The sequence below is a fragment of the Schistocerca nitens genome, chromosome 1, assembly GCF_023898315.1.
Source record: "Schistocerca nitens isolate TAMUIC-IGC-003100 chromosome 1, iqSchNite1.1, whole genome shotgun sequence".
Taxonomy (NCBI): Eukaryota; Metazoa; Arthropoda; class Insecta; order Orthoptera; family Acrididae; genus Schistocerca; species Schistocerca nitens.
Genome location: NC_064614.1, coordinates 843,953,675 through 843,969,535, shown reverse-complemented (window position 1 = coordinate 843,969,535; position 15,861 = coordinate 843,953,675). Strand labels below are relative to the sequence as shown.

Here is a 15,861-nt window from a genome sequence, read left to right as displayed (position 1 = left end):
ACAGCTGTCTTTGTATGTGCATATCATCAAATAGAAGCATCCAAAATTGTTATTGCCATACAATTACTGCATTTCCTGGGGCAGCTCATAATAGTTAAACTGCCCTTCCAATGGTTGTGCATGGTCATTTAACTGAAAGATGCTTATTGCAGTTGTTACAGGTTTTAAGACAGGTGGAAATGGCTCTAATAAAATTATGTTAAGGTTCTGTGATGAAATGCATAACAACACAATTAAGTGACCTGAAAAAGCAGATGTACTTTGGGGAAGGGGGGGGGGGGTGGAGTTTAGTGCCACTGATCAGGTAGAAGCATTCACCTACATTGCATATCTAATTTTTTCTTATTTTACAGTCCCTTTTCTGTGACTCATTATCAACATTACATACTGTGTCACATATCCTTAAATAGTTATTGGACAAACTCATACAGAGCAAGCAACTACCCACCCCGTCTACTGAGATACAAAATTAAATAAAATATCACAATTCATTGCAAACTACAGCATCTAAATTATTTCTTGCCATTACTGCCATCCACGTTGAGACACTTGCCATAATGAGATGCCATTCCCAGATCTCATTAACAACTATCAACCTAAATTTCTCACTTGTAAGAAAAACCTCTAGGTGCAAAAAGAGATAAAAATTAATGGTGAGGGAGATAAAGGATTATTCGTCAGTTACAGCCTGAAATAAGTCACTGCACTGCCACTTCCGCATGGAGGTAAATATTGTTATAGATAGAGAGAAACAGGCAACCATGTTCCTCTCTGCCCTCTCTCTTAGAAAAAAGCCACCACACTTCATCATACAACTAGTCTCATTTTTTGGAGCGGTAGTGTCATAACCCATTTTGGCATTATAGGCACTGTATTGTGTATCTAGGAGTTAATCAGTGGGATGGGCACCTTGCCTGTCCCAAGACACCATGCACAGACTTTGACTTTCAGTGATCAGAGCAGGTAGAGTTTCATTTTCCATGGCGAGGATGTGTTTCCACTCAACTGACAGTCTTCTTGTTTTCAAAGTCTAATTAATCACATCTTATCCCATGTAACAAAATGATAAGAGAAGTAATCAGTCTCCTTAGCATACTGTGTCAAAAGCAGTAGTGCAGAGCCCTGCTGCTGTGGTCTTCTGTTGTTAAGCATGGGAGCCAGCAGATGATCAGTCTGTCTGGTACAATGTTAAGTAGGAGACACCAGGAAATTTGAGAAAAATCATCATGACCAGACAAGAGTCACCCACTGGGTTCATCATCATACTGGCCCAACTGTTGTTCTGCATTATTTAACTGTCATGCCCATCTCCATACCACTGAAAAAAATCATATTCTTCCCAATATACACTTCACAAACCTAATGGTGGTTGTCAGTGGCTATTATAACACTGTACATTAATAAATTATGACTCAACAACCGACTATCAAGCACCTGTGTTTCTGTCATCTTTAACAGAAGCATCTCTGTCCTAGTAATGGGTCACAATTGTTTGAACTCATGCACATTGTTGGGGCTGCAATGCAGCAATAGTGTACATTACAAACAAAACTTTCCAAGCCCAATATCGTTACAGAAGTGAAATAACCAAGAGCATACATTACAAACAAAACTTTCAAGCCCAATACCATTACAGAAGTGAAATATACTCCTGAATATATGGACATAAATGAAGGGGAATAATTATTAATGAAAGAACTAGTAGTAAAGTGGGAAAGGATGTAGCTGAATTTTGTCTCACATTAACAAAGCATCTATTCTGCACATAATTCACTACAAAGCCCTTTAGGTGAGTTGCATGTGTATTGCCTATAATCTTAAGTCACAAACAAATAAGAACAGAAAACACTGCACCAGCAGACACAGACATGAACAAATGGGCATGAATTGAACAATGGAAAGTCCAGGTTGGAACCAGCAGAGATAGTGGTGAAATGTGTGTGAGGTGTACTAGCTAGGGTGAATGTGTGTGTGTGTGTGTGTGTGTGTGTGTGTGTGTGTGTGTGTGTGTTTTCTTTTCTGAAGGATCGATGGCCAAAAGCTAAATGTGTAAAAATGTGTAACAGTCTTTTCATTTTGCCTGTCTGCATCTCAATTTGTCATCTTTATGGTGAATACCAGTCGATCCTTTTCATAACATTTTCAAGAGGGCACAAAAATATTATATGGCAAAAACAAGGGAGTGTATTAGAGTTAATGGTATTATTAAGGGATTAAGTACAAAAATCACCAACAATATCATATCAGCTTTGAAGGAGATTCAACAGGCCAAGCCTTCTCAACCCACTTCCTGGGTAATGAAAATGACTAGGACACTTTATTTCATATCACACAAGAAGTACTCTTATTCTAGATAATCTAGACTACTTGTTCATGCTTATGAGCACATGCATGTTCGAATGCATGTATGAAGCTCCACATTCCGGCACAGATGGGCAAATCGGGACCGACATACCATCGTGTCATCTTCTGTAAACTGCATCATATGGATGCAATATGGAGGCACGTGGGGTCAGCACACCACTCTCCCAGCTATTCGTCAACTTTCTGGATCTTGGAGCTGCTGTTTCTCATTGAAGTAGCACCTCAATTAGCATCACAAGACTGAGTACACCACATTACAGCCCTTCTGCCAAGAAAAAATCCTTGCAGTACCATAAATTGAACCTGGAGCCTCCACATAGCAGCCAGACAAGGTGACCATTGAGATACAAGGCAGATGTTTACTTTCATGGCTGGTGCAAACTGAGATTTCTTTCTATTACTTATTTAATTTTATTGCTAAATCTTGGACCCTTTTTGTTGTATAGACACTATGAAGCACATTTCACAATGTCTTCTGTTGTATATATGCAATGATTAAAACAAAAGTATAATAAAAAATATTTTACAAATATATTGTCAAGTTATTAGGAAAATTTAAAATCATCTTGTTCATTAAATTACTTTAAAATAGCTGTATAAGAAACAGATGAAACCCTGACGGATAGATATGCTTGGTTGTTTCTGGGATTCAGGGAGGCACAATGGGCCCAGATCGAATCTGCCTGGTGGATTAAAAATGAGGGCTCGTCAGCCTGGAGGTGGGTTTTAGACAGTTTACCACATCCAATTAGGTGAATACTAGGTTGGAGCCCACATCCAGCATCAGGTACAACATTCGCAAACATTTTTCAAAAGTTCTCATATTTTCACAAGGATAAAACTAAATGCAGAAAGATGAGGTACATAAATTTCATCCATGGGGAAAGGGGTAGTGACATGAAGGCCATTCAGTCATCCGCTACCACTAACACTGTCAAATTTAGAATAACATGTCAACCAAGTGAAGAGATGGGATAAGGCCAAGAAAATGAAGAATACTTAAGAAACACATGTAAGGTACTTACATGCTGATAAAGCTCAATGGCACCACAATCACGTGCAGCTTGTTCCTCTAGACTGAAATCCAATGCAAACCTGAGGCGACCACCAGATGTAAGTGATCGAAAGGTCAATGTTAAAGTAAGGATTTCTGCCCATGTACTCTGAAGTAGCCTCATCTGATCATTCAGTGACAATTCCATGAATCCTAGAATAGCAACATAATATTGTTAATCTTGTATAAAATCTGAAATAATCTGTGAGTAATTAGTAACACAATAAGAATTTGTAGCATCTCAAGAATGGATTATGTAAAATATAATACAATAGGAGAGATTATAAGCCAGCAAGATGATAACTGACACAATAAAAACGAAGGACCTATCGTAGCTTGGGCATTGGATGGTAACAGGTGGCAAGATAAATTTGGACATGGACTCCACAGATGAAAAGGAAGAAAGGGCATCCATCTACAGCATGGAAGGAAGGTAAATAGCATTTTTTATATGATGATAATTCAGGAATCTAAAATAAATCAAAGAATACCTTAGGAGAGTGAAACAGCATCACTAACTGGGGCTGTGTGATATTTTTAATGATAAAAAAGACTGCATTGGTTGTTATGGACCAACATTATTGATAATAGTTTTGATAATTCATCTAAATTAAAACCAAATATATTTCCTTTCCTAGACCTATAATTATAATGTATATAAATCTGTATCTCACTTTGCTGCCACACTGTTTTTTCTTCAGTTACCATATTCAGCTGCTATATCATCAATAGCACAGCTGTACATGTAAATTAAAACTATGAGGTAACAATAATGGAAATATCTGGATGGAAAAGTACATGAAATAAGGGAACGACAACCACTTACCTATAAAGGACTGATGCAGGGTGCACAGAAACATGTAACAAAAATCAGTTAACACTAGCCTTCGAGCTCTTGCTCTTTTTCTAGTAAGAGTGCACACATTCACACACAAAACCACAGAGACACTCAAATACACACTCGTTGGAGCAGCGAGACTCTGACAACAATTTTTGATAGAAAACTATCATCAATACAAATATGAAGAGTTTTATACAGAAGTACATCTTCTTAAATTTGACGGGCTCTATGATTAATTGACTGAGAATATTCATTCATCTGGTTCTATATATTCCACCACAAAGGAGGACCTTAAGGAATGTGGAATGGGTCAAGGTACACATTAATAAAAGCAGCTTTTAGTAATAGTAAAAAATGTTGTTTAACTGACATCCTTTTTTCCAGGAGTAATACTCTCGCAAGGCATGTGGGATAATTTATGCGAAGTTTGGAAGGTGGGAGATGAAGTACTAGCACAAGTGAAGCTGTGTGGACAGGTTGTGAGTCTTGATTGGATAGCACAGTTGGTAAAACACTTGCCCACAAAAGGCAAAGGTACCAGGTTTGAGTCCTGGTCTAATATACAGCTCGAATCTGCCAGGAAACTTCAAATCAGTGTAAACTCAGCTGCACACTGAAAATTCACTCTGGAGATTTAACACTATGTGTTGCACAGAAATGGACTTCAAAGCTGACAAAGAAACTGACAAGGGGAGGACTCAGGATTGTGGATTGGAGAACACAGTGAATAGTGTAGTTTAAGGTGCCAGATATGTCACCCTAAAGCTGCATTTACACCAAGTTTAAAAACATGTTTCTATTCGCAACATTGTTTGCAACATGTTGGCAGAAATGATCATTGTTTGCACTAATAACAACCATTCCTAAATATGTATTCACATTGTCTGCTATCCTGAGCTGGCAGCAAATATTTCACATCGTGTATGTACATCAAGAGCTACAGTATGACAGGTGAAAAGAAAGAATTAATTATATGTGGTACTGCATTAATAATACTTGACAAAATAAGCAGATGAAGAAAAAGATGTACCCTTTGTTGATGGACAAAAATATCTGTATAATAAGCGACTGTCCCGGAACTTCAAATCAATTGCATATTGCCTGTCTAATGTCTTTGAGGGGCACAAAAAAATTTTATTTTCAACATTTCTCATAATTATTGACCAAATTTAAAAATTTATAATGCTGTCATAATATACTCATCAATAAGTATAATCTGAGATTAAAAATTTAACACAATAATACAAGTATTACAGATAGAAACTGTATGTTTGTATGGAGGCAGCATAACTGATGGCAGGCAAATACTTGGACTTTATTGATCCAATATTTGATAATGAGAGCACTTAGTGACTTCCAGCAAATTTTACACATAATTTCACACTTTTTCCAGATTTTTTTCTTGCTGACAGCCCACATAAAATGATGGATGGAAAATAGTTTATTGTTTCCTATTTCTTTGCTTTTGTATCAGACATGATGTTTTAATTTATTACTTTTTTTACTAGTACCTTTATTCACAACACAGTTTGCAGACCATATTTACTTATACCATTGTACATATCTGTAGGTATGCAGGAGAGCTTCTGCGAAGTTTGGAAGGTAGGAGACGAGGTACTGGCAGAATTACAGCTGTGGGGACGGGGTGTGAGTTGTGCTTGGGTAGCTCAGTTGGTAGAGAACTTTCCCACGAAAGGCAAAGGTCCCGAGTTCGAGTGTCGGTCCGGCACACAGTTTTAATCTGCCAGGAAGTTTCATATCAGTGCACACTCCGCTACAGAGTGAAAATTTCATTCTGGAAACATCCCCTAGGCTGTGGCTAAGCCATGTCTCCACAATATCCTTTCTTCCAGGAGTGCTAGTTCTGCAAGGTTCGCAGGGGAGCTTCTGTAAAGTTTGGAAGGTAGGAGACGAAGTACTGGCAGAAGTGAAGCTGCAAGGACGGGGTGTGAGTTGTGATTGGGTAGCTCAGTTGGTAGAGCACTTGCCCGCAAAAGGCAAAGGTCCCGAGTTCGAGTCTCGGTCCGGCACACAGTTTTAATCTGCTAGGAAGTTTCATATCAGCGCACACTCTGCTGCAGAGTGAAAATTTCATTCTGGAAACATCCCCTAGGCTGTGGCTAAGCCATGTCTCCACAATATCCTTTCTTCCAGGAGTGCTAGTTCTGCAAGGTATGCAGGAGAGCTTCTGCAAAGTTTGGACATTAGGAGACGAGGTACTGGTGGAATTAAAGCTGTAGGGACAGGTTGTGAGTCATGCTTGGGTAGCTCAGTTGGTAGAGCACTTGCCCACGAAAGGCAAAGGTCCCGAGTTCGAGTCTCCATCCAGCACACAGAATTAATCTGCCAGGTAGTTTCAGCTCTAGGATAGCTGGCACCATTAGCTGCATCTCCATTCTCAAAGCCCCATCCTCCCATTGTGAGAAACAGGTTTTGAAAAGGCCCCAGAATAAACAAGTCATATGTGTGAATGAAAGATATAATTTCCAAAAAGGCATACTACCTTGGATTTATGGCCAAGTAATTTGGATGCAGTATGCAAGGCTGCAGGCCCCAACTGGTGGCTATTGCATACCCATGAATGGATGAATGATTGTAGGATCACTCGTTCAGATGGATTTAAGTCCAGAGAAACACAAATGATGAACCCCTGAAGTCAGTTGGCTGGCAAGTGGTTGGGTGGTGTTCTATGGAGCCATCCTGCAGAAGAATACCAAGAAATCATGATAGTAGTACTTGACTCACAGAGGGGAGCTAGTACCAATGATAGCAGTGCTGTGTATGGCAAACATGGTCGCCACCAGCTACCATGGCAGCTGCTGCAGGGTGATGTCCCACAGTTGTGTTACTGGCAGCCTGGCAGGGCAGCAGCCTGTGGTAAGACACTGTGTGGATTGTGGCTGGACTGCAGGTGCTGTCCATGGTTGCAGCACAAAGGATAGTCTAATTCACTTCCACTTCTAATAATATATTTATGAATATTACTGTTCTCTTCAAATTGTGTTTGATTGTTGACAACAAACTTGACAAGGGAGCAAATGTTCTGTGACGCTACTGTCAGTAGGCCCAATTGTTCAAATGAACTTCGTACAAGAGGTGCTGGAATGGGGAGCATGTTGTTGTTGTGGTCTTCAGTCCTGAGACTGGTTTGATGCAGCTCTCCATGCTACTCTATCCTGTGCAAGCTTCTTCATCTCCCAGTACCTACTGCAACCTACATCCTTCTGAATCTGCTTAGTGTATTCATCTCTTGGTCTCCCCCTACGATTTTTACACTCCACGCTGCCCTCCAATACTAAATTGGTGATCCCTTGATGCCTCAGAACATGTCCTACCAACCGATCCCTTCTTCTGGTCAAGTTGTGCCACAAACTCCTCTTCTCCCCAATCCTATTCAGTACCTCCTCATTAGTTATGTGATCTACCCATCTAACCTTCAGCATTCTTCTGTAGCACCACATTTTGAAAGCTTCTATTCTCTTCTTGTCCAAACTATTTACCGTCCATGTTTCACTTCCATACATGGCTACACTCCATACAAATACTTTCAGAAATGACTTCCTGACACTTAAATCTACGAGGGCCGTTCAGAAAGTAACCTCCGGTTGATTTAAAAAAATACACCAAGTTAAATAAAAATATTTTAATATATACATCTTACAACTACATCTTTGCACTATTTTTCTACATAGTCTCCATAGCGATTGAGGCACTTATCGTATCTCTTCACAAGCTTTGAAATTCCTTCTGCATAAAAATCACCCGCTTGTGCCTGGAGCCAGCCTGTGACCGCATCTTTGAGCTCTTCGTCGTCATCAAACAGCTGTGACCCGAGCCATTTCTTCAAATGCATGAAGACGTGATAATCACTTGGCACCAGGTCTGGGCTGTAAGGTGGATGGTTGATAACGTCCCACTTGAAGGACTCAAGAAGGGCCGTTGTTCTGCGAGCAGAGTGAGGACGGGCGTTATCGTGCAAAAAAACGATACCGGAAGTCAGCATACCACGGCGTTTGTTCTGTATAGCCCGTCGTAACTTTTTTATTGTTTCACAGTACACGTCTTGATTAATGGTCGTACCACGTTCCATGAATTCAACCAACAACACCCCTTTAGCATCCCAAAACACCGTTGCCATCAGTTTTCTGACAGAAAAATCTTGCGAGGCTTTTCTTGGTTTGGTAGGCGAATTTGAATGTGCCCACATCTTTGATTGTTCTTTTGTCTCAGGGTTCACGTACTTAATCCAGGTTTCGTCACCGGTCACGATTCTGTTTAACAATGGTTCTCCTTCGTCCTCATAACGTGACAGAAAGTCTAATGCAGAGGCCATTCTTTGAGTTTTGTGGTGGTCGGTAAGACTTTTGGGCACCCATCGTGCACAGAACTTACGGTAACCCAATCTTGCTGTCACTATCTCGTACAAGAGAGTCTTAGAAATCTGTGGAAAACCAGTAGACAACTCCGACATTGAGAAACGTCGATTTTCACGAACTTTTGCATCAACTGTCTGAACGAGTTCGTCAGTCACCAAAGATGGTCTACCACTCCTCTCTTCATCATGAACGTTTTCTCGTCCACTTTTAAATAAACGTACCCATTCACGGACAACTCCTTCACTCATAACTCTTGGTCCGTACACGGCACAAAGCTCACGATGAATAGCTGCTGCAGAATATCCTTTGGCTGTAAAAAACCTTATGACAGCACGCACTTCACATTTGGCGGGGTTTTCTATTGCAGCACACATTTCAAACTGCCACAAAAACTAAACTAGCGCAGGTACGACGTTCACTCGACCACGGCTTGATGCCGACTGACCTGTTGAGTGCGTGAACGCACAGATGGCGTCGCTACTCCCCCCACAACCCGCACTATGACCAATCGGAGGTTACTTTCTGAACCGCCCTCGTATATTCGATGTTAACAAATTTCTCTTCTTCAGAAACGCTTTCTTTGCCATTGCCAGTCTACATTTTATATCCTCTCTACTTCTACCATCATCAGTTATTTTGCTCCCCAAATAGCAAAACTCCTTTACTACTTTAAGTGCCTCATTTCCTAATCTAATACCCTCAACATCACCCGACTTAATTCGACTACATTCCATTATCCTCGTTTTGCTTTTGTTGATGTTCATCTTATATCCTCCCTTCAAGACACCATCCATTCCATTCAACTGCTCTTCAAAGTCCTTTGCTGTCTCTGACAGAATTACAATGTCATCGGTGAACCTCAAGGTTTTTATTTCTTCTCCCTGGATTTTAATACCTATTCTGAATTTTTCTTTTGTTTCCTTTACTGCTTGCTCAATATACAGATTGAATAACATCGGGGAGAGGCTACAACCCTGTCTTACTCCCTTCCCAACCACTGCTTCCCTTTCATGTCCCTCAACTCTTATAACTGCCATCTGGTTTCTGTACAAATTGTAAATAGCCTTTCGCTCCCAGTATTTTACCCCTGCCACCTTTAGAATTTGAAAGAGAGTATTCCAGTCAACATTGTCAAAAGCTTTCTCTAAATCTACAAATGCTAGAAACGTAGGTTTGCCTTTCCTTAATCTTTCTTCTAAGATAAGTCGTAAGGTCAGTATTGCCTCACGTGTTCCAGTATTTCTACGGAATCCAAACTGATCTTCCCCGAGGTCGGCTTCTACTAGTTTTTCCATTCGTCTGTAAAGAATTCGTGTTAGTATTTTGCAGCTGTGGCTTATTAAACTGATTGTTCGGTAATTCTCACATCTGTCAACACCTGCTTTCTTTGGGATTGGAATTATTATATTCTTTTTGAAGTCTGAGGGTATTTTGCCTGTTTCATACATCTTGCTCACCAGATGGTAGAGTTTTGTCAGGACTGGCTCTCCCAAGGCCGTCAGTAGTTCCAATGGAATGTTGTGTACTCCGGGGGCCTTGTTTCGACTCAGGTCTTTCAGTGCTCTATCAAACTCTTCACGCAGTATCATATCTCCCATTTCATCTTCATCTACATCCTCTTCCATTTCCATAATATTGTCCTCAAGTGCATCGCCCTTGTATAGACCCTCTGTATACTCCTTCCACCTTTCTGCTTTCCCTTCTTTGCTTAGAACTGGGTTTCCATCTGAGCTCTTGATGTTCATACAAGTGGTTCTCTTATCTCCAAAGGTCTCTTTAATTTTCCTGTAGGCAGTAGCTATCTTACCCCTAGTGAGATAAGCCTCTACATCCTTACATTTGTCCTCTAGCCATCCCTGCTTAGCCATTTTGCACTTCCTGTCGATCTTATTTTTGAGACGTTTGTATTCCTTTTTGCCTGTTTCATTTACTGCATTTTTATATTTTCTCCTTTCATCAATTAAATTCAATATTTCTTCTGTTACCCAAGGACTTCTACTAGCCCTCGTCTTTTTACCTACTTGATCCTTTGCTGCCTTCACTACTTCATCCCTCAAAGCTACCCATTCTTCTTCTACTGTATTTCTTTCCCCCATTCCTGTCAATTGTTCCCTTATGCTCTCCCTGAAACTCTGTACAACCTCTGGTTCTTTCAGTTTATCCAGGTCCCATCTCCTTAAATTCCCACCTTTTTGCAGTTTCTTCAGTTTTAATCTACAGGTCATAACCAATAGATTGTGGTCAGAGTTCACATCTGCCCCTGGAAATGTCTTACAATTTAAAACCTGGTTCCTAAATCTCTGTCTTACCATTATATAATCTATCTGATACCTTTTAGTATCTCCAGGGTTCTTCCATGTATACAACCTTCTATCATGGTTCTTAAACCAAGTGTTAGCTATGATTAAGTTGTGCTCTGTGCAAAATTCTACCAGGCGGCTTCCTCTTTCATTTCTTAGCTCCAATCCATATTCACCTACTACGTTTCCTTCTCTCCCTTTTCCTACACTCGAATTCCAGTCACCCATGACTTTTAAATTTTCGTCTCCCTTCAATATCTGAATAATTTCTTTTATTTCATCATACATTTCTTCAATTTCTTCGTCATCTGCAGAGCTAGTTGGCATATAAACTTGTACTACTGTAGTAGGTGTGGGCTTCGTATCTATCTTGACCACAATAATGCATTCACTAAGCTGTTTGTAGTAGCTTACCCGCGTTCCTATTTTCCTATTCATTATTAAACCTACTCCTGCATTACCCCTATTTGACTTTGTGTTTATAACCCTGTAGTCACCTGACCAGAAGTCTTGTTCCTCCTGCCACCGAACTTCACTAATTCCCACTATATCTAACTTTAAACTATCCATTTCCCTTTTCAAATTTTCTAACCTACCTGCCCGATTAAGGGACCTGACATTCCACGCTCCGATCCGTAGAACGCCAGTTTTCTTTCTCCTGATAACGACATCCTCTTGAGTAGTCCCCACCCGGAGATCCGAATGGGGGACTATTTTACATCCGGAATATTTTACCCAAGAGGACGCCATCATCATTTAATCATACAGTAAAGCTGCATGCCCTCGGGAAAAATTATGGCCGTAGTTTCCCCTTGCTTTCAGCCGTTCGCAGTACCAGCACAGCAAGGCCGTTTTGGTTATTGTTACAAGGCCAGATCAGTCAATCATCCAGACTGTTGCCCTTGCAACTACTGAAAAGGCTGCTGCCCCTCTTCAGGAACCACACATTTGTCTGGCCTCTCAACAGATAGCCCTCCGTTGTGGTTGTACCTACGGTACGGCTATCTGTATCGCTGAGGCACACAAGCATATAATGGGGAGCATATATTATCCTTATTATATGCTTAAGTGCAACAACTCTTTCTTCCTCAGTGGCAAGTTACAATTATTTACAATGTAAGTGTTACAAATTTCAAAATGCTCTCCATGCCCATTAATACATTTTTCAGTCTTTGAAACCACTTGGGAAATGTCTCAGTCCAAGCTTCTTTATGAAAGTCACTTAAGCACTGTTGTATGCTGTGCTATCTTCTTGATCAGATAACAACTGTTATCAACAATTTTTTCCTTCATCTTTGGAAACACAAGGAAGTCATATGGGGCCAGGTTAGGTGAGTAGGGTGGGTGCAGTAAAATATGCGCTTTTCCCTTCTGTTCTGGCAGCAACATGTGCTGAGGCATCATCATGATGCAGATGAAGGTGCCCACCCTTCAACTTTGAATACTATGACCGCATATGGTGATGACTTGCAGCAGACATTCAATCACATATCACTCAGCATTGACTATGCAACATGTCAAAGTCACAGAGGTGAGATGACACATCATGGTGAAGAAAGTGACTACCATCTTCTTTTCACATTTGCTGCCTCTCCAGTCTTTCTTGGTGGTTCCTCACTTGGAAAGCACCATACTGAAGACTGCCTCTTCAATTTATAGTCATAATAGTACACCCACATTTGGTCACTTGTGACATTATTGCATCTTTGTATCATCCTTCATCAAATTTTTCAAGCATAAAATGACATCATTCTTATGTGTTTTTGGGCTTCTGTCAAGGTGTGTGGCAACCTAGTCACATCTCTCAGTTAGGTCTAAAGATTGTGAATGATAGTCTGTGCCACAATGGATCCAATAATTAATGTGCCTGTAATGTTACCAAATGTGGGATGAGGGTCATCTTTGATTGTTTTCCTCACAGCACCAATGTTTTCTTATGTCACTGCCATCACTGGGTGACCAGATGAGGTTCATCTCATTAGCCCTTGAAAAAAACATGAAACCAATTTCCACCAGTGGCCCTAGAACACGAAGACTCGCCAAACACGTGCAGCAGAGAAGAGTGGCATTCTTCTGCAGTTAACTTCTCTTTATAGTCATAATAAATCATTGCACAAAAATCATGGCATGAAAGCTCCATCTTGCACTGTGTCAGACTCAGCATTGCCTGCGTCTTCACTCACCATTCACAGCATGATTTGAAATCCAGTGATAAGGTAACTGCCATGCACATGCCCCACGATCAAGAAACAATGCTCTTTCAAACTGAAATAATCCCAGTGTCATCAGACTTCCAGTTTAATTGCAGCTAAAAAGTTACGGCACAGCTCTCATAGAAGCTAGCCCACACATGGGCAGTACAGTTATGGTGTACGGTGTCAAAATCTTATCAGATCAGGACGGTCTTTTAGCTGTGTTATTCAGATACTGCTTTCAGTTGAATTTGCTTGAGGTGCTGTGTTAGTGAAGCTCCATTCTTCTTTGACTACCAGGGCACATCTATTCATTAGTAGCATACATCACCCATTATAGAACTTGACAACGGTGATGATGATCAACCTTTTCTACAAAGAGCATTTCTGGTTCTGAGATTTCTTTCCCAGTGACCTAGTGCTCCACAAAGTAACCTCCCTCTCTTCACTTGTGTGTGGGCCACACAATAATTTTCATTGTTTTGTCCCACATTCAGACATCAAACAGTTATTGTTGGTGCTTATTTCGGCTTACTTGACTTTTGTGTGTACCTTCCTTCTGTTATAAGACATTGTGACTACTTGCTTTTGCTAACTGGTGCTTCTGCATTGCCAATGGTCATTGCATATCGCATGCTTTCAAATTCTTTGTTAATGCATATTTTCTGTGGAAGACAGTGCTTGCATGAATTACATGTAACTCACTACTTGGTCTTTGGTCAATGTGCAACACTTCTCACATGTGTATGCACAATTTTTGCTCTATCACATGCAATAACAACATATCATATTGCTTACTTATTTTGCCTGGTTTCTGTTTACTGTATGGTGCAAATTGTTTTGTTACCAGAATGACAGTGTTCTGAAAAGTTAGAAAGTTGTGTTATTAACTGAGAACATTCAGTTTCTATTTCTTTCACTTGTCAGTTCTGGGAACTATTTCATGTGCATGAAGACTAGAAGTTGTTTGTACATTTTTATGCATATCTGTGAACTTCATCAATAAGGACTCATGAGTTTTTAGGTTCACTATTCCTTTTGTTGTTTTGGAGGTGTAATTGTCTGTGACAAAACAACGCTCTCATGAGAAATTTAGTCTCTGATAGCTACTGATAGTTTGGTGTTGGTTGGTTTTGACCTTGTGTGTTTGTGTGAACAGATAGACTGTGCACAGATTTTCAGATGAGAATTTGAAGTTCTCAGACATTACATGAAACAAAATCCCCTTACTGTGTCAGCAGTGTTAGACATACAAATGGTGAGAATGAGAGACAGAGATTGATTCATTACATGTTGTGAAGAAGAAACCTGTCAGCGAAGTTTCAAGGATATTATCTGCTCATTTGTCATGACTGAGCTAGCATTGGAACTGTCACTGACTGAGTTACAGAGCAGCGGATACATAGTTGCTCCACACCATTAATTGCTTGGTTCAATGTGTGGCAGCACCACTTCAAATGTAGGACATGTCTACACAGCTTCTTGCTCAAGTAAAGCTCTTACAGCATACCTCCGGGCTTCTCATCTGGCAGCACATCAATCCCAACACCGCCTCTGCTCTAGCATGGATGACGCGATCTCCGTCTCTTCTGGAGTTCAATGATGCCTTGGATTAATGATTCACCTTCCTTGCACAACTTGCACACTTCCTCCTCATTTCTGCATACTGCAAAGAGGGAGTGTCTCCTGGCCTCCTCTGGCAGCTCAGCCTCCTTGGTTCCATCATCTACAGTGGCCCCAGCACCACCGCAGGCCCCAGTGCCTCCATGGGCTCTGGCACTTGCACAGGCACCAATGTCACCAGTGCCCTCGCCACCCTCTCTGATGCTTCCTGTGCCCTCAACACTCATCTCCTCCATGAACTCCCTCTCTTCATCTAATGGTGGAGTCACTCTGCTCTCTTCTGATTCTCCTGTCCTTGGGTTATCACCTCCTGAGAAGTCATCCTAGGTTACACCTTCCTTGCTGCCAGCTGCCGACACTCAGTCCACATTCTTGGTGCCCTACTTCCTCTCCTGGGCCTCTTTCCTTCTCAATGTAGGTCACACTCACATCATGCCTTTGCTTTCTTCTCCAACAGGCAACTTCACAGCATGCACCGCACCTCCTCCTCGACCCTGCCCAGTGCCGACCCACCCTGATCACTGTCCCCAGATGTCTCTGATCACGATTGTCTGCTGTGATCTCTGGGGCCTCAAACTCCCAGCTGAGTGCCTGTCTCTTCTCTTCAGGGCTCTCTCTAGGGGACACCAGATGGACTTCTTAGTGCTCCTGTTCTCTGGTCTTGGAAGTTTCAAAACAATCTTGGTCCTGCTGTCTTCATCAAACCCCCCCCCCCCTCTTTGGAAGGCAATTCTTCCCCATGATGGTTTCACCATCTCTCCCTTGGGGAAGAAAGGGTGATGTACCCTCGGTTGTCATTTACATTACAGCCATCAACCCAGTGAGATGGGTGCGCTGTTTCCTCCATAGGAAGAGGGATGCTGTAACTTTGGCTAGCTCCTGCAGCACAACCAATAACTACATATTAGCTGTGTACCACATTTCCTGCCCTTGCAAGGTGCCAGCAACACAAACATGGGACATCATGCCTACAGCAGCCACCACCACAGTATCTGGTGGCATTATGTTTGCTGTACACAGTGATGCTACAGCCAGCACTAGCTCACCACCACCAGTCTTGTTCTAGTAGCACAATTTCCTGGTATTCTTCCACTGGATGAATTTATAGGAT

General features: G+C 41.2%; 1 protein-coding gene across 3 annotated transcripts in view; it reads right to left on the bottom strand.

Annotated features, from left to right (window-relative positions):
* LOC126263196 (steroid hormone receptor ERR1-like) overlaps nucleotides 1-15,861 on the bottom strand; it is a 453,409-nt gene that overhangs the window by 86,402 nt on the left and 351,146 nt on the right. For all 3 annotated transcript variants that reach the window (XM_049960270.1, XM_049960261.1, XM_049960276.1), the window contains one exon: nucleotides 3,390-3,571. In XM_049960270.1, coding sequence (XP_049816227.1) covers nucleotides 3,390-3,571 — 182 coding nt within the window. The remainder of the gene's footprint in view (nucleotides 1-3,389; nucleotides 3,572-15,861) is intronic.